Here is an 18,951-nt window from a genome sequence, read left to right as displayed (position 1 = left end):
AAGGGTACTCATTTGTTATTTAAGGCTGCATTTAGGTATTGAAACTGCGAGCAAGCTCTCCTATTTGGGCGAGCGAAGCGAGTCTTGCGAGAACGCGCGAGCAAGCGGCGAAGCCGCGAGGGGCAGAGGCAGAGGCCCCTCGCTCGCACGTTCTCGCGAGGCCCGCCCAAATAGGAGAGCTTGCTCGCAGGCTAAGATGGACATGGATTGAAACTTGGCAAAGTTGAGCCAACATTTCATTGGTATGCCTCTAAAAATCACCAAACAAAATGTTGTAGTTAGTGCCCGCGAGAAAAGCCTCTGGTACCCAGGGTAAGGAATCATTATATGTTTCCGGGAAACTACCCACCTACCCCTCCCCTAACATTTTGCCCTAAGTGAGAAGTAAGTGTTAATGCTGGCTTAGGGGAGGGGTAGGTGGGCAATTTCCCAGAAACGTCTAATGAAAAGGAACATGACAACCTAAAAACTCAAGTACACAAGACTAGCCGAAAAGCTAGTAAAACAACAAAAGGATAGTGTTACAGTTTTTATTTGCATTGTTGCCTTATTTTTATAAAATATATTTTTCCGTTACTTTGTCCTATTTCATATAAAAGGCAATACTAATTCGTTTATATTACAGAATGATGTGTTCACATTAAGCTCAAAATTCACTTCGTTCAAATGAGAACAAAAACAAAAAGAAATCTAATCCAATTCTATTGCTACCTTTGATTTAATTATGTGCTAATTTTCAAACACTCTAAAAGAAAATGAGCTACAAAACGCGCTTCGATGAAAAGAAACTAGATCGACGCCTTTTTGAGAAGTAGAATTTATGGTAGAACTGGTCGGGGAACAACTCGCAAGTACTGTCAAAATACCGCCTTCTGTTAAGCCGAAACCGTCCTAAACGATTATTGTCGGCAAATTCCGTAAAGCTGTAAGAGTTTCCGAATCTTCCGCATCTCATAAACTGATCAGAAGAGGAATTATGCAAGTTGCTAGACAAGGAGATATCAGAAGAGTTTGTTCCCCCCCAGGATCAAACTCCCCAAAAACAAAACATAGCAGCCACAAGATAATGGTTAAAGGTCGACTGAGAAACAAGGACCTGGCCACAAGGCACATTAGGAAGCTTAAGCAAACACGACGACGACAACAACGTCAAAAAACAATTGGTTTTATGTGCAAAACAACAGCTCTGCACGGGCATCACGTTTTTTAGTACATTTCTTTGACATCCACTGCACGACGTAGTCGTGCAGTGGATGTGCTAATGCGACGTTTTATACAGGACGTGAACATACGACGACTAATTTTTTTTTCTTTTTTTGAACCTGGATAAGGTCCTTAAGAATTCAACTCCACAAAAAAATCGCCAACATTTGACAAATTAAGCGAGTTCAAATAGGCGCAATAAAGTTTGACATGACGCAAATTCATTTTTTAAGCCACGTTTTCACTGCCGTCGTCGTCATTGCTTGAGCGCCCTACTTCTTGTAACACCACGTGAAGCAAAATTTGTCGAGCGATTACCTCGTAGCGGGCGACAGGCGATGTTTCAGGCCAGCAAGTTGGAAGTAGTGTCTCGCAATTTCACGTAGAAGGCATAATTAGCTAACACAACAAGACAACAGTAACTACGGTTCGTAAAAATCTAAAAATCGACCCGTCCAATAGCAGACAAGCAAATCAAGAACCAGAAGTTTCGTGCAGTCCTTTACGCGCACTCTTGCCTTCTCATCTGACGTTGCGCTGTCTTAGCTATATCAGCCTAATATTGAAAAGATGGATGACACGTACTGAGGGCAATGTTGTAGAGAGAGAAGAATCTACTGCTGCAATATTGCCTGAAACAATTTCAGGGAAGACGCATTACGCAATTTAACCACTAAACGCAATGTTGCGTTGTGTGTGCGGGTCTTGGCGCCGGATTAAAGACAGTTTTCATTCTTAACTAAATGAAGCCACCCTGATTTCCCCTATAAACGATGCTAATTAAAAAAAGATGATAAAATTACAAATGTAAATGAGAGGACAAAATGACGCCTGGCTTCAGAGACCAACAACTTGGTCATTAAATTCATCCGCGATATTCACGGCTAAAATTATTAAGGAATCACAGATATTCATTGACCCTTAACAAAAAATTCTTCGTGATATTCCATTGCAAGGCAGTGTTAAAATAAGCATGACAGCAAGATCAACCAAAATCTTAAGCAAATGAATGTTTCGCTGTGCTTTTCTGAAGAAAACTTCAGAGCTAATGCCCGCTTTTCGTTTACGGATATACAGCCCGATTCTCCTCGGTAAAGCCTTGCAGTAACACTGAAGTCCGGCTTTTTCTCGGCAAATCTTCGTACTAACACGAGGTCATCTGCATTATTTCGATACATCCTAGTTCACGCTTGTCTTAACACCACCTTAACGCAGACGTTAGGTCAGCATTATTCAGGTACCATATATTAACTGTTATTTTCCACAGGCTGTTCTGTGTCTACAGGAGGGGGTACACTGGACATACTGCTCGGGTTACCAGAGCCCATTGTCAGGTATCCAGCCACTCCTGCGGTCCCTGTTAGGTACCCAGCCACGGCGGGCTTGTCTGATATGAATAGATCATGTCTCTGGTCTCTGTACGAGGCCCACACCGAAGAGGACTCCAGGATTTTATTGACCTGAGAAAATAGAGAAGTGAGGGTTACTTACCGGTTACATACTATTTTTCTTCCTACGTCCTTTGCCCTGTATACGACTAGGCTCAAGCCTGGTTCTCATATGCTGCCGGTGCTCCCTGCAACACCATTCCCATATGAGAACGGAAGTCGCCTGCAACAGAGGCCATGTCAGTCTTTACCTCCAGCACGCCTGCGAAGTTGACTCGAGTTCAACTTCGCAGGCATGCCGGCGGTAAAGACCAGCGATGTTTCTTGTTGCCGGCGGCGTTAAGTCCTCATACGTCGGAGAAGTATTGCAGGCAGTACCGGCGGCTATGTCGCAGGCACTGCGGTGGCATATGAGAACCAGGCTTTACAGTGAAACCTCGTTAATACGGACACTCACAGGGACCATAGAAAGTGTCCGTTAAGCGGGTTGAATTTAGGGAAACTAAGGTGTCTGTATCAAGTGGGTGTCCGTAGCGCGGGATGACCAAAAAGGAATGGCGGCGAGTCCCGCCCTTATTTTGCGTCAAAGCACAAGTTACAGCGCAACTTGGTAAAATATTTCTACAGTATAAAGGTGTTGACCTTTAATTACCTTTTGCTGTTCACCTCCCCTTCGGGCGATAGTTATATATGATTGCGCTTTTGGGTATGAATAGAATAGTGTAGACACCTTACACCCAACATTGAACTTTTTCTAGTCCCTAAACAATAGCGGGGAAAGTTGACAGACAAATAAGTACATTATGGCTGATCTCGTCTGGGACTCTCCTGAATTCCCTGACCGACATAGCACAAACATTGACGCTTATTAGCGCTTATTAGCAGCCTTTACCTCATCTCCGTGTGTCAGGTCTCTCAGCATCGCCTTCAGAGCCTTAACAATCTGTGCTTTAGTTGCCGCTTGGTTTTCCACTGCTTTCAATGATCCACTCAGCAGGTTAAGAAGGTACTGGACTAACTCGAACGAGAGAGCCTACAAAGAGGAGAAAGATCTACGGTTAACTTCCCGAAAACTAATACACTGTAAGGCTGGTTTTGGCTTGGTTTTATATGTTTATCTATAACCAAACTCCCCATAAGATGAAAACCTCACCCTGGTGGACATTCAGTCAGCGGTTGGCTGGTCTCAGCTAAGTTTCATTGGCTTATCTTAAACTCAACTCTCTGTAAGATAGACACCTCGCGGAAGGCTGCTCTCCGCAGCCCCAATATCTACATACAAATTCTCCCGATAGATCTACGTACATTTCCTTAAAGAAGAAGCTGAGAGAATTTGATGAAAGATCAAAGCATTGTTTTCTCTCTATAATGTATGGATATTGTTAGGAGAAAATTGATGTTGGTCACTCTTGGGACTCAGTGGCTTGTTAGTAATGACCTACACGTTTATTCGCTGTCACAGTGATATGGGCACCCCCACGTTTTGGGCAGGGATTTGGGAATGGGGATGCCCAAAACGCGGGGATGCCTGGGAAGACCTTAGATAACAATAATCTCAACCAGGTTGGGTGTCCAGCGGTTTTAGTGAAAACAAGGGTTTAGGTGTGGTGCTCAGTCTCGCGGGCTCATAAAACCTGGTCTCGGTCATTCTTATTTAAGGATTTTCATATCACTGTGACACCACCGAGAAGAAAACTGGGTTGAATTAACTGTCGCAAAGACTTCTGGGACTGTTATTAGGGACGTGGAAAAAAATAGCCAATGGCTGACCGGCGCGTCCTAAGTAAGGATCCTAGAAGCAATTGCGGGACGCATTTCGGCTAAAGTTCCCCACTCGTTTTAAAACGGCGAACGGGCCATGGCGATAGGTTACCAATACTCGCTCGTAAGTCGTTATTTACCTGCACACAAGTGACTATTTACCTGTGCTACAAGCTCTGTATGATTCCTGTCAAACATTTTGTGGAGCGCCTCGCAAGCCGCACCCACCACATCTGGCCTCGCATCCATGCCTTTGATCATGTGACTGATACAGTCACTGACCTGCGCCATGCTTCGAACACAGATCTGGAATGAAGTTGAATGAACAAAACGTTCTTCTTTTTGTTAAAGTTCACAGAAAAGTGTTGCATCATTGACAATCCACTAATTGTGAACTACAGTTAAATTTCTCTTAACGGACACCTATATAAGACGAACACCTGGTGTTGGCCCCTGCCGTTTTTCAGTCATTCTGTTGTTCAGAAATCCTTTTATGCATAAGCGAGTCTACCTTCATCGCGTTGTTTACAAAAAAATTGAGAGGATTTTACTGATACTGCCTAGTCTCCGACGAAGCTAAGTGTTGCGTGACGACAATGACGACTACTAATTTGGAGACAGAGAAATTTTGGGGAAGCTGCCCTCTTCGTGTCAGATCACAAATTCCAGTAGGGTTTGTATAGGTAATAGCATGATTAGTAGTGATATTTAGCATAAATACTACGAGTGATATTTCAAAATTGTTATACGAAATTTGTGACAATTTTGAAATATCACTCGTGGTATTTATGCCTAATTTCACGTACAAATCATGCTATTATTTGTTTATACTACTACCCACAAAAGGTTTGTAATTTTCACATGTAGGTATTTCAAATTAAGCTGAAATACCACTGCTCTAAGCCAATCAAATTGCAGAAATTTCCCATGTAGTAGTATAAATTACTGAATAGACACAAACAGTACCTCATTAGAAGACAGGGTGTAGACAACCTGAACTGCAGATTTGATTACGGCATCATTAGAGGAGCTCATACTCTTTACTAAGTTAGGGATATGACCAAGGCCAGGCACCTGAAAAATAACAAGAAACTGTTTGATACATTCAAATGAAAGCTACTGAGCAGTACTTTCCTGTGGCACTGTTTATTATGCTATGATAAGGAGGTTCTACCTTTAGAGTCTTTGGATGAAAGCCTAGGGTGTGACCATTCAAATGAAAGCTACTGAGCAGTACTTTCGTGTGGTACTGTTTATTATGCTGTACAAGGTGGTTCTAACTTTTGAGTCTGTGGCTGAAATCCTATGGTGTGACCATTCAAATGAAAGCTACTCAGCAGTACTTTCGTGTGGTACTGTTTATTATGCTTTACAAGGTGGTTCTAACTTTTGAGTCTGTGGATGAAATCCTATGGTGTGACCATTCAGATGAAAGCTATTGAGCAGCACTTTCCTGTGGTTCTGTTTACTATGTTGTACAACGTTGTTCTAAATTTGAGTCTGTAAATGAAATCCTTTGGTATGACCATTCAAATGAAAGCTACTGATCATTATCTTCCTGTGGTACTGAGTAAGCAGGGTGCGTTTTAAAACGTACCTGGTCTGCTAGCGAGGGCTGCGCCGTGAACAGGCACAGAGTTGCCTGGGTAACAGTCTCGAGCACTTCTCCCTAGAGTAGAAAAAAGAAACAGGTGTGATTCCAAGAACACAGGACCTTGTCAAAAATACATACTTACAGAAGTATACTGGCAGCCCTTTATTGAAACCCCGAATAAACAAGTAAGACTCCTATATTGATGTGGATACGATCATCGTGAAAATGAAAAAGTAATTCTCTTGTCCTTTATTTTCATTTTATTTTATTTTTAAAATTCCACTTTAATATTGTCCTTGCATTTAAGTAGAATACTATCTATTTAATGTAAAATATATATGCTGATATAACGTCAAATTTCTTTGTATTTGTCTAGTTTGTAGTAAATTATGTAGCCTGGCCTGCCTCGAATAGCCTCGCTAACTGCAGGCCAGTCCCAATGTATCTTTTGTTATATTTCCAAATTTAAATAAAGTTGAAGTTGAAGTTAAAAAAGTACTAAATAGGAAACCATATATTCTTGTGATTTTCACAAGGAAGGACTGAAATTCAGCAGCATATTTATGGGAGATATTGTTGAGAAGTTCAAGTTAATTCTCCACTTACATCTGAGCGCGGTTTTGCAAGCAAATCGACAAACTTCTGAAGTAAAGCTATCAGGAATTCCTTCGGCTTCCGAAGAACCTGTCAAAAAAAGAAACGTTAAGAGTTGTTGAGATCTGCACGTCGAAGGTTTTGAGGGCATGTCGAAGAGGTGGGATGCTCATTGTTTCGTGAAAGGCTGTAAATTACAAAAAAGTAACTGTAAGCCTCAAGACACTCAAGACAGCTGGTCTAGCCAGCCGAAATGTCGTTTGAACAGTACTTAAAAATACACGTTGTTTCAGCTTTGCGGTAGTCTTTGGACTTCTTGTTTCTTTATCAACAGGCGCACGGAAAAATGGAATCTTTTTGTTAAATACCTTGGACAACGTGCCACGCCTCAAACCTTCAAAGGGAGCGCACGTAATGGTTATTTGTAGGTCGAAAGGGAGACTGGGTCGGCGTTGTGTCGAATTACCTTATGGGACTGCTTTGGGAAAGTTCTTTTATTGGTGAATACGAGGTTGCGTAGGAAACTTGGTCAAAATTCGCCCCCCAAAACAGTCCCATAATGCAGATCGACACGACACCGATCCAGTCTAAAACGCGACCTCAAAAGAGCCAATCAGCTGTGCATTCGCCACTTCAGAAACGAGAAGGGAACTGGGCCGATTTAACTTACGCAAAGACATCTGGGATTGTTAATAAAATATTGTCCAATAGCTGACCGGCGCGTCCCCAGTAGCGATCCCAGAAGCAATTGCGGGAAACATTTCGGCTCCAGTTCCCTTTTCGTATTGGGGGCAAATGGAAACGTTCATGACACTTACCCACGCAGGTTGCTGGATAAACAGTCTGAGATAAATTCCACCGATAATTAATTCACCAGCAGCATCGTCAAATAAAACTTGGAAGTCTTCGGGAAGCTGAAACAAACAAACCAAAAAAATTATCTAATACGTCTGGCAGTTTGTTAAGAGACTAGCCTGAGAAAACAGCCCGACATTTGGCGACGCCACTACCGGTTTCCCCCCGAAATGACGTCTGAGAAACGAATGCAGAAATTCCATACTGATGACGCGTCACTACCCATATCCGTGAAGTTTGTCCGAAAGTTTGTCACGAAGTTTGTCCGGAAGTATGTCGGGAGGTTTGTCTGGAAGTTTGTCTGGAAGTTTGTCTACACGTTTGTCCGGATGTCTGTCCAGAAGTCTGTCTGCTCCTACCCAGATCTGGGTAGTGACGGGTCATCAGTATGGAATTTCTGCGTTCGTTTCTCAGACATCATTTGGCGGGAAAACCAGTGGTCGCGTCGCGAAATGTCGGCTATTTTCTCAGGATTTGAAGAGACAAGTTAACAAAAACACAATATAAAGGATGCAGTTCACCTTCCACTGAACATCAGGACTGTCCTTCTGCGCCTGGTAATGACTAAATAAAAGAAGAATACATGTAATTCAATGAACATTGTGTCCTAAATAGTGTCAAGATATAAATGAATAACCTTTTCTTCAAGTTATACATAATCTTTTGACTGACAAACTTGTAGCCCTAAAATTATGAATCGAATTATTGGTTCTGGGTAAGCAGAAAGATTGAAGAACCCGGAGAAAAGCCCTCAGAGCAAGGCTTACTATCCAACACAACTGACAAATGTCGGCACTGATAATGGTACCCCCACCAAAGCCAAAAAGGGTGTGAGGCGAGGGCATGCGTGCTGTCAAGTCACCAACAGACTGCACCATTCCTTGTTGAACAGCCAACTAACACAAGGATAAATTGAATACAGTCTACTCTCTCTTAACAGACACCTAGAGTTGGTCCCTGCCTTTCTTTACTCCTTTTAGTTGACTCTCTATAAGAGGGACATCACTCTTAGAAGGACACATAGTGCTGTCCCAACGGTGTCCGTCTTAACCTTTTAAGCCCTAAGAGTGATCAGTATCAAATTTCTCCTTGTAATATCAATGCTTTGTCGATTTTTGCTTACTACCAACGTGCGCGACTAATATGCGTCATGACTTCAGATCTTGTCGTGTAAATAGGCCACTTCCGAGTTCCAAAAACCCTCACTTTCAAAATGAGGTCAAGTGCACAACCTTTCTTGTGAAAATGAGTTTTGTTTGCATGAGAATGAAAAATCATTTCCATATCAAAGGCTGAGCACTTAACCTCGTTTTGATACAGAGGCCCGAGGGAACTCGTAAATGGCCTATTAGACCCACGACATTCGTGCGACAAATTGTGGATGTCCTAAGTGAAAATTGTGTGCGTGTGGATGGTCGAAAGTCATGACGTATGCTAGTCGCACACGATAGTCGTAAGCAAAAATCATACCGTTTAAATCTGCCTTTAAAGAGAGTTGACATAACACACGAAAAGCACTGAAAGACTTACCTGTCTTTTAGCTTTTTGATTACCGAACAGACTTTCTCTCTGGCTTCTGTATTCCATATCAACTCAGGGTTCTCCTGGTTGGCTGCACAAAGAACAAATTACTTTCTCAGAATCAAAAAAAAAAAAAAAAAAATCGTAGAGAGAACATTAAGGAAAGAAATGCCACAATTTTTTTTCGAATGTTTGCTTTTGATAAGAAGTTAATTAAGAAGCTGTAACAAACTTTTACGTCCGATTACCAGACATAGTGGATTCCTGATAAAACGAAATGCAAGGAAACTGGGAAAACGCGTTCCTTATAACAGGGGTATGTTATAAGAGGGTGCTGTCTCATACATTTAACTGTCACTGGGGTGACGAATACCACTCGTTACAACTGTCGGTCGATATAAAGGGGCTCGACACCCCCAGGAAAACTCCCAAATGAAAGAGACGGGTATTATTATCATCTCGATTACTATATCGTGTATGTTATATTACTTATTCCTTTTTGTTGATATATTACTTCTCAGTGTTTGGATATCAGATGAAACACTCCCTCTCGTGTTTGATATATTACTTCTCGGTGATTGGATATCAGATGAATCACTCCGTCTTTTGTTTGATATATTAATTATAGTGTTTGGATATCAGATGAAACACTCCTTCTCGTGTTTGATATATTGCTTCTCAGCGTTTGCATATCAGATGATTCACTTCTTCTCGTGTTTGATATATAACTTATCGGTGTTTGGAAATCGAATGAAAGACCCCTTCTCGTGTTTGATATATTGCTTCTCAGTGTTTGCATATCAGATGAAACACTCCTTCTCGTGTTTGATATATAACTTATCGGTGTTTGGAAATCAAATGAAACACTCCTTCTCGTGTTTGATATATTACATGAAACACTGCATCTCATGTTTGATATATTACTTCTTAGTGTTTGATAATCAGATATATCGTGTTTGATATATCACACCACGGTATCTGAATATAGAATGAAACAATCCTTGTCGTGTTTGACGTATAACTTGCCAGATTGAAAGATTTTACCATGAAGGGGCCAGTTTCTAATGGATAATTAGACTGGGGAAGTACAATTCCGCCTTCCGGCAGAAAACTTGGCCTTATATAACTCACCTTCAAACATGTGCACACTGGCCTCAGCGTTATCACGCATGGCATCCATAAAGATGGCGGGCAGGAATTTGGCCAACACGATCTTGACTTTAGGTCCTATGAGCTTGTCGGACATCATTTTTGAAAACAGCTCTGCAGATCGTTCGCGGACAGTTGGGTTTGTACCATTGCAATATAAGTCGAGAAGGTAAATAAGACCGCCTGATAAAGAGGAACTCAACTTTAGGTGACAGTAGTTACAATGTAATGAAGTTAAATACAAGAGTTAAGAATGACAATACACAGCATTAGCCTACATTTCTTCGGTCACGTTGTGTCTGTACTAAGTAGCTTACCCTTATGCATTGTCTCCTTAACAAGCTTCGTATTTGAACACAGCGCATGCATTGTATCAACAGTCAACAGACGATCTGAGAAGAGGACACAAGAAACGTCACTAACATATCAGTTGAAGCCCAAAATAATCGATAGAAAAAGTAAAAATCCAGTAGCGGTACCTGAGGGAAGTGTGTGCAGTGTGAGGAAAAGGAATCCAAGAATATCAGAATCAGCAATATTTGAAACACAGTTCTTGTTTCCTGTGGTGCTTGAGATTACCTGCCATAGAACAGAAACACTCATGAACTCCTTACCCTGTCACCAGCAAAACCAGTTGGTCGCCATCTTTACTATGGACAAGGTTCGTACAGATTTTTGGACCAAAATTCAAGACTTTTTCGAGACTTTTTTTCCAAAACAATAATTTCTTTTCCCAGACTCCAGGTTATCAAATAGGTGATTAATACAGACCTTAAAAAACGCAGGAACAAAGATTTTTCACGATGCAGTGAAAACGTATGGACGAGATTGAATAAGATTTGACCAAAACGAAAAAAAAATCACTTATAAAGCTCTTGCTGTAGCTTTGAAAAAGAAAAAAAAACTCGAGACTTTTTACCATTTTTCCAGACTTTTTCCAGGTCTGGAAAATTGCTGGGCAAACTTCAAGACTTTTTCAAAAATTCAAGACTCCGTACGAACCCTTTCTGGATGTTTGTATTTTGGATGTGATACTGCAATATGAGCATCCACAAGAATGCCATGGATCGTAATCGCCTCTAAAGCAACCTTTCAACTTACCTCGAGTGCAAACTTCTGAAGTTTCGTTGCATGGGTCATTCTCAGCAGTGAGAATATCAGTCTGTAATGACCGATACACTGCGCTTCCGTGCCTGCGAGGTGAACAAACAACAGAGTCCAGGTGGTTACTAAATTGATGGTAGCGTTCCAGCGGTGAGCGGTGAGGTGGTTTGGAAGGTATAGCCCCCAAGCTTTACAAACGCTGGATAGCGCTATCTATCGGAGAAATCGTTACCAATAGCAAAAGTATTTGGGACACCTATCCGTTAGAGATTGATCTGGTGGATAGCTTTATTCACCTTTTGAACAATTGGGGCCGGGTCAAAGGAAGGATCCCTGAACTCAGTTTGAAGACTGATTGGCGCTAACCCGGGGTTAAATTTTCATTCGGGTTTCTTTTTCTTTTGTTCACAAGCATTTTCTCGGATACTTTTCTCTTTTTTTAGAGCATCTAATCACCAAATTGCAGAACAAAAGAATTCAAATTTCGCACTAACCCTCATCTAAAGTTATGTTAAGCAACAGGACCCTGAATTGACCAGTAATTTACCTGAGTTATTCTTGATGACGTTTCTGAGTGCCTCCAGGGCCATTGTACTTGCGTCCAGCCTTTTTTGATTTTTCTGACAATCCAGCTCAGTTGACGTAAGCGCCATCAAAGAGTGAAGGTACTGGAAACGGAAATTATAAAATAATAATAAAAAAATCATACATAATAATACCACCTTTTTAACTCCAAGGCAACTTTCCTCGGGCCTACACTCGAAGTCTCCAGAGTTGACTCGAGATATCGAGCTCGGCGGGATGCAAGCCTAGTTTTAGCACATTATTTTCCAACAAACACTTCAAAAAGCACTGCTATGTTGTTCACTTTACCAACCTGTGCCTCTGAACCGAGGAAGTTAATTAAATCTGCTGCAAATTTCAGAGGAGCCTACAATTAGAACAAAAACACAGGGTACGTTAGTTATTTACAAATCTTCCCCGTTCAAACGTTCATGACCTGTAACTTGAAGAGGCAGATTCTCTTCGAAAAAGTTTCAGTGGAGACTGTATAATGCTTTACTTAAGACTACGCAGTGTCTCAATAGGTGCTTTAAATGTAATTTGTATACCCAGGAAAGACCCTTAAGCTCTTAAGAACTTGTTTTTATGCGTTCGAGCGCCCTGATGGAAATTGGGAATGATGGTTTTTAAAGAGTAAAGAAAACCAGAGCACCCGAAAAATAGCTCTTGGAAAGAACCAACTACAAACTCAAGTACTCAACCTATATATGTGGCCGCTTCCGGATATCAAACTCAGGTCACATTGCAGGGAGGCTGCACCACTCCTTTCTCCCAAATCCAAATATACTTCTCTTCTCTGGGCGAACAAAACGTGACGCCTTATCATAAAACCCAGTGAACCAATCACAGTACGTTTGCAACGCGAGGGAAACACGCTTAGACAACAACGCCTGGCTTACCTTATTTGCGATGCTTAACAATTCTCAATTCTCACCTCGAGCGGAAATAGAGGCTGATCATTGTAGATGCGCACAAAAATCTCGCCCACAATTAGCTCTTCGTTAAAAATGGAGAAAGTAAACCTAGCACCAAACGAGGTGTCACAATCGCCCTGCAAAACGAAAACAACGATGATCAGAAAGGAAAGGTCTATGCTGGTTCACGGCGTGTAAACATAGGCAGATTGTAAATCTTATTTACCGTTTCAATTTTCCTGCTTTGCTCTCTCTCAAGAAACTCAGTGAGCTCAGCACGAGTCGCGTTGTCCCAGATTAGGTAGGGATTCTCTGTATTACTGTTCAGCATCTTGAGGATCTAAGGAGAACAGTTTAAAAGACACGAAGTCAAAGGTTTTAAAATAAAAAAACACGACGATTTTCTGTCGTCAAGCGCCGGAAGGACCGAGTCTCTGCCGGTAAATTTCAAGGACACGGAGGCTATGACATTCTCAAACTCATTAACAATACAAAAAGGAGACAAAGAAAAACGCACTGTGACACTGTGTTTGGTCACTAGAAGAAAAAGCTCTTCGCTTTTCGCAGCCGTTATTTTCTCGTGAAAACGTTTTCCTCGAGAATTTATCTCAAACACTCTATACACTGTTACATCACACAATCACCTCAAAGTTCGTTAAAACTACTCCGCTACTCGCTGTTCTACAGTCCCCTCTTCTTTCTTTGATATGCTGTTTCAGTGTTTCGGTGTGCGATGAAGAGCTGTATCTTCTGATTAACATGATACGATTACAGCAGGTCACCGTATGTCTTATATACCATAAGGTAACGTGACTATAACGTATATGAAGGGAACATAACATAATCATAAACGGTCGCTATCTTGGATTTCCACTATCGTAGATATTTGGCAAGATTGGTTTAAAACAGTCAGTGAGAAGTTGGACAAACTTGAGAAATCGTGCGTCTGTGGAAACCACACTTGTTGCAGGTCATTGAACGATGTTTTTTTAAGAGTCCTCCTATTGATCTTTATTACCCCTTAAGCTAATTTTCGCACACACCTCTTTTGGTGAGTCATTGCTGAATTGCTTGGCAATGTATGGCGTTAACATGCTGGACAGAGATTTCCTTATGGCTGGGTTCTCAGGTGTTGCATTTTCGTCCGCTGAAAGACGAAAAAAAGCCCGTTCAAAACAGTATGAAACCATGACTAGGATGTTAAGGAGCTAAAATTGTTTATTTGGATTTGTCACTCGCTCGAGAATTAACGATTAACACATCTTTCTTGATTCAACATTTGCGCATCTCATACAATACAACTTGTTTGCCCCCACTCCGCTCCTCTCTCAAAAAAAATATCCCGCATAACCTTTGCTTTTAGTTTCTCCTAGGTATTACAGTCGGTCCAAGAGAAATTGAAGACAATGCTAGAGCAAAATTTTGGGAACAAAATTGTGGGAAATGTGCAAACAGTGATTCCTTTTTTTTCTCGAGCGTCCACAATTATTTAGTGTTTGCTGGGGTCTGTCTTACAAAGCCTTGTGATTGGTTAAAAAATATCGCGCCACTTTCTCAACCAATCAGGTTCAGCCAATTGTGACCTGGTTACATGCATTTTCCCGCGCTTCGCGCCTGCTTCGTAAACTTACTTCCAAAGCTGATTGTCTCATTTGTAATATTGTTTGCGAGTGTTACATTTGGCAAGAGTGATTCCTTTCGGTGCTGGGGTGTCGACGCTAAAAGGTGCTCTAAAAATCTATATTCACTTACACAGATATCCGCCGAGTCTTGCCAGAGCATCAACACTCAGCCGCGCAAGGTTGTTTGCAATTTCCTGTAAAACAAAATATATGCAGATGTGAGTGGTATAATATAATATAAGCATTACTAGACAAAGCATTCAGTACATTCAAACAGTCACACCTGTTGGTTGGTCTCTGCGCTTTTCTCTACACCACTCTCATCCAATGTATAGTCATAGTTGAAAAGGAACAATAGTAAATGCCACAACACGCCAGCCTACAAGAAAATCATTCATCCCATAAATACTCTACTGAACGACGGCAGATAAGATAAGAAACAACATCGATGGAGGAACGAAATCCAATGAAAACTTGCTACTCGTTACTACTTTTTTCTCCCAAGAACTGAAATATTTCAGGTTTTTGATCACGTTACCTGCAAGAGCTGTGTTTGAAGCCAGAACTCCACGGAGAAAGCGCTGACACATTCAGCTGCCACCGAGCACAGAGCTGGAAGATTCTTTTTTAGAGATGAAAACAACGTATCAGTACCTAACAACAAAAGTAGAGGGTGGTGTGGGGTGGGGTGGGGGGGAGCGGGCTTCGGGAGTGTAGGAAACATATAGTAAATGCAAATTCGCCACTTCACAACTGAGACGGAAACTGGGTCGAGAAAACTTTCGCCAAGACTTCTGGGAATGTTTGTAGCTAAGGACACTAACCGCCACTTCAGGGCGGAAAAACGTTCTGCGCAAGCTTCTGCGCATCCCTTATCGCAGGCTCAAGGCGGGAATTTTCTGTGTGTTGACTGTGTTTGTTTGTTGCTGGAGATCTGAGTGAAATGCACGAGGTGCGAACGTTTGCTCCTTGTAAACCATTTTTATTTGACCTGTTTGCTTTTTTTTCGTCGCTTTAAAATTACTTTGGATTCAGAACAACCAATGTTAAAGGAAAAACGGATCATTCCGTCAGTCAGAGGTGGAATAAAAGGTTTTGAACATTTCTAAAGAGGCGAGTATTTTTTCTGATTGTGCATCCGATTAATTTATGAGTTGATTTCGCCGGATTGAATTAACACCCGCTTGTATTCTGTCATTAGTAGTTACGGTTACTTTTTTTACATGCCCAGATTTATTACCTTGGCAGAACCAGCTTTATCTTTGTCTTCAGTCAAAGAACCATATTGCTGTTTAATATAACGCATCAGAGTGAACAAACTTGTGCGCTTATTAATTTTCTCGGAAAAAGAAGGCCAGCAAGCTTAGTCAAGATCATTTTTCTATTGCTCATTAGTCAGAGTTTTTTTCATTTTTTATTACATAGTTTGTTTTCCAGTGCACTGTGAAAGTTTTTGTTCTTTATAAGAATAACTTTCTGTACGCAAATTGTCCTTTTCGCTCGCTGTAGAGAACGACAACTGCCGGCAGTGACTTCAAAACAATTGACTGTTTTCCCGTAAACAATTGCTGCAGCTGGATTTGACTGAGGCGAGCAAAACAAACCCTTATGTGCAATTTTCTGTATTTTCTAATGATCGGCTGAGTTTAATTTGCTTAAATGAAGACCCTCGCATGGACCAGTTAAGCTTACAGAAAATAGCTAAATGGTGAATCATGGCTTGGCTGCCAAGTTGCAACTGATCTTTTGCTTTTAAGATCTTTAGGTAGGTTGTTTTCGCACAGAAAATTAGTTTCTTATATGAATAAAAAAATAATGTAACTTTAACTTTGTTTGAAGGAAATCCTACTTACGCGTAGGTTTTTGACAGATGTTATGCGTGTTCAACTTGAAAACACAAAGCAAAATTTATATATCTGCGCGAAACGAGCAAGTTTAAAAAAACTATCGTTTTTTTGAAACCGATTTTTGGGAAGATTTTACTAGATAAAGATTGACCTTTTTTCTGCCCACATATCAACGCAATAACTGCTACATTGAGGATTTTTCTTATATTTTAGTGATCCGCGAAACTACGAGTGTCTGATCGAGCGAGGGTTTTAAAATATCAGCTCGAGTGCGACAAAGTTCAGTGACTTCAAACACATTGTGGGCAAGCATTAATTTTTTTGGGCAAATCACTGTCCAAAGATATGTTGTTTTTGTATCCACAGTGGAGCTCTGGACCTTATATATCCAGGAACTTCCTTATATGAACACATTTTGTGAATGCATCTTGAAAAAAATCGGACCTACGCATGCAGATTTCCAGTACAACGCAAGGAAATTAATGTCGTTAAATTCCGTTTTACTTTGAGGTATTCTTCGAGAAAATTAAGTAACGTCAAGGTTATAACCACAGCTTGCAACTTTTGAAGACAAATTGCCTGTCCTCTCCAGGTTATGAGTGGAAACATTTTATTTTTAGGCAATAAAATATTTGAAATCCCGCCATTTTTTCAAACCCGGCCAGGGGATCTGGGCAAAACAGTTCACGCATGCTCATTACGTTTTTCCGCCCTGAAAACCGCCACGACCCCAGTAACGATCCCAGAAACACTTGCGGGACACATTTCGGCTCCAGTTCCCCGCTCGTTTCTAAAGTGGCGATTAAGACACTGCAGTGAGGATAAAATTGAACCACAACCTATATACATACATATGCAATAGTTTTAATGACTAGATTCTAGTTACATGAAGATGATGTAAACTGCGGAAATACAATTTTTTTAAATGAAGATATGATGGTCGCAGTAGTAATTGCAATAAAAGCAATTGCCAATAAACGCGAAAAAAATTTTGGGACTTCAACGGGATTCGAACTCATGGCTTGTAGTTAGTTAAGTAGTTAACCCTGTAAGTCCCAATGGTGACCAACATCAATTTTCTCCTAACCATATCCATCGATTGTCAAGAGACTAGGTTATGAGAATTAATAAATTGATCACCTAAGAGAAAATGCCTTGCTCTTTTACCAAATTCTCTCTACACATTCTTTAAGGAAATATATAGAGATCAGTTCGGAGAATTTGTATGTGGATATTGGGGCTTAAAGGGTTAATAGAGGTTAGCGATCAGGAGTGTTCATCAGAAGGAAAAGAAGAGAGTCGATTGACATTGAACTGACGTTCAAGATCTCAAAGAAATGCCGAAGTAAATTTGGCCCTTTACAAGGGAGATAGGGCCAGCATTACACAAACTGTAACAACGTCATTTACAAACCTTGTGATATAGAACACGGCAAAGATCTTTAATAATTTCTGGCATCTCTGTGATCTTCTCACGACAATCTTCAAACTGGGACGCCACAGTGTAGCATTTTGTGATATGGGTGCACACCTGAAAGGGGACCAACAAGCAGAAGTCAACTTCAATTCTCCCTGAAACTCAAAACCGTCTCACTTACGCGACTTACAGTAGAAATCTTTGTCCAAGGCAGGAAAGGCAGTAGGCTAGACCGATTTTTCGAGAACTTGTAGAAAAGGTTTCTTATAGGCAAGCGAAAGTTAGCTCCCACAATTGAAACTCGGGGCAAAAGCCTATTACTAGAATATTAAAATAACACGTTTTTCTTTCACAAGGTACTCTTATTAAATTTTTACGGAAGAAAACAAAACCAGAGATTTGTTTACATTTCAAGCTGCAACATTCGTTTGACTAGGTGCTCATTATTTTTTCCTCTTACCTGGACAGCTATTTCATGAGGCTCAGTAAGCCTACTAATGGCTGACAAGCACCGGCTATAAGCCTCTTGCAAAGCCTGAAAATAAAATAAACTCATTGTTTATGTAAACGAGCAATGAAAACAAACAAAATTGTACAACTTTTGGCTGCTAATCAAGCAAACAGGTAGTCTGGTCTGCTACACAGCCGTTCTTAGTGTCGTCACTCATCGCTCCTCCCTCATGGAGAGGACCGTTGCGTGACGACACTAAAAACGGCTGTGTAGCAGATTAGCAAACAAGCTATCTGATTCGAACAGCTACGGAAAATAAAGAAAGAAAAAAAAAACAAGTCATTGGACTGAATTCAGTAACAGCCCACTGACATTGATCAACAGCCACCCGATAAAAATTACACCAACAATAAAAGCATTGAAATGCATAAATGGAACCTTTGATGACAGAAGCTACTGAAAGTAAGGGCTATTCACAAACACTTGAAGACTATCTTAGTAATAGACATAGACCTGATGCACATTTAGCATTAATTTTTTTTTTGGTTTTACCTCGATGCCGTTTTCTCTGCGGAGTTCCTCTGCGTTAAGCGCAGAACAGTTCATTGTATGATAAGCGAGTTCACTGGCGGCTGTCAACAGTGGGGCATCTTTAGAGAACACAGATCCATCTTCTGTTTCTAGTCTGATAGTTTTTATCAACATGGGATAACCCGCGTATTTGTAAGGCTGAAGCTCTGAAAATGTACAAATAGTTTGTTGAGTCAGAAAAACGTTTTCAATTTGTTTGATGAATTAGTTTGGGTTGATGTAACTTTTACAAAAAAAAAAAGAAAAAAAAACGCCCAAGTTAATAAACACCATCCCCAACTTATAGATCTATGACACGCAAACAAACGAAGCTTCCTACGTTTTTACAATTCAGAATTCCATGCGACAAAGCTAAGCTCGTAGATTTGTTGTCTAT

General features: G+C 40.8%; 1 protein-coding gene across 1 annotated transcript in view; it reads right to left on the bottom strand.

The window, feature by feature from the left end:
• Positions 1-516: 516 nt before the first annotated feature.
• Positions 517-18,951, bottom strand: part of LOC140924512 (dnaJ homolog subfamily C member 13-like) — a 44,284-nt gene continuing 25,849 nt past the window's right edge. The window contains exons 50-73 of the mRNA XM_073374533.1: positions 18,537-18,721; positions 17,994-18,068; positions 17,531-17,647; positions 14,808-14,891; positions 14,553-14,648; positions 14,400-14,463; positions 13,691-13,794; positions 12,874-12,987; positions 12,668-12,784; positions 12,047-12,100; positions 11,717-11,837; positions 11,167-11,258; positions 10,545-10,644; positions 10,383-10,457; positions 10,048-10,248; positions 8,926-9,007; positions 7,917-7,959; positions 7,359-7,454; positions 6,553-6,630; positions 5,950-6,021; positions 5,319-5,426; positions 4,515-4,658; positions 3,484-3,624; positions 517-2,663 (exon numbers count right to left, since the gene is read on the bottom strand). Of these exons, the coding sequence (XP_073230634.1) occupies positions 2,451-2,663; positions 3,484-3,624; positions 4,515-4,658; positions 5,319-5,426; positions 5,950-6,021; positions 6,553-6,630; positions 7,359-7,454; positions 7,917-7,959; positions 8,926-9,007; positions 10,048-10,248; positions 10,383-10,457; positions 10,545-10,644; positions 11,167-11,258; positions 11,717-11,837; positions 12,047-12,100; positions 12,668-12,784; positions 12,874-12,987; positions 13,691-13,794; positions 14,400-14,463; positions 14,553-14,648; positions 14,808-14,891; positions 17,531-17,647; positions 17,994-18,068; positions 18,537-18,721 (2,576 nt within the window). The 3' untranslated portion in view covers positions 517-2,450. The remainder of the gene's footprint in view (positions 2,664-3,483; positions 3,625-4,514; positions 4,659-5,318; positions 5,427-5,949; positions 6,022-6,552; positions 6,631-7,358; positions 7,455-7,916; positions 7,960-8,925; positions 9,008-10,047; positions 10,249-10,382; positions 10,458-10,544; positions 10,645-11,166; positions 11,259-11,716; positions 11,838-12,046; positions 12,101-12,667; positions 12,785-12,873; positions 12,988-13,690; positions 13,795-14,399; positions 14,464-14,552; positions 14,649-14,807; positions 14,892-17,530; positions 17,648-17,993; positions 18,069-18,536; positions 18,722-18,951) is intronic.

Source organism: Porites lutea, chromosome 14 (assembly GCF_958299795.1).
Source record: "Porites lutea chromosome 14, jaPorLute2.1, whole genome shotgun sequence".
Classification (NCBI taxonomy): Eukaryota; Metazoa; Cnidaria; class Anthozoa; order Scleractinia; family Poritidae; genus Porites; species Porites lutea.
Note: the sequence above shows the minus strand (reverse complement) of the source record. Positions and strands in the feature narration are given on the sequence as shown.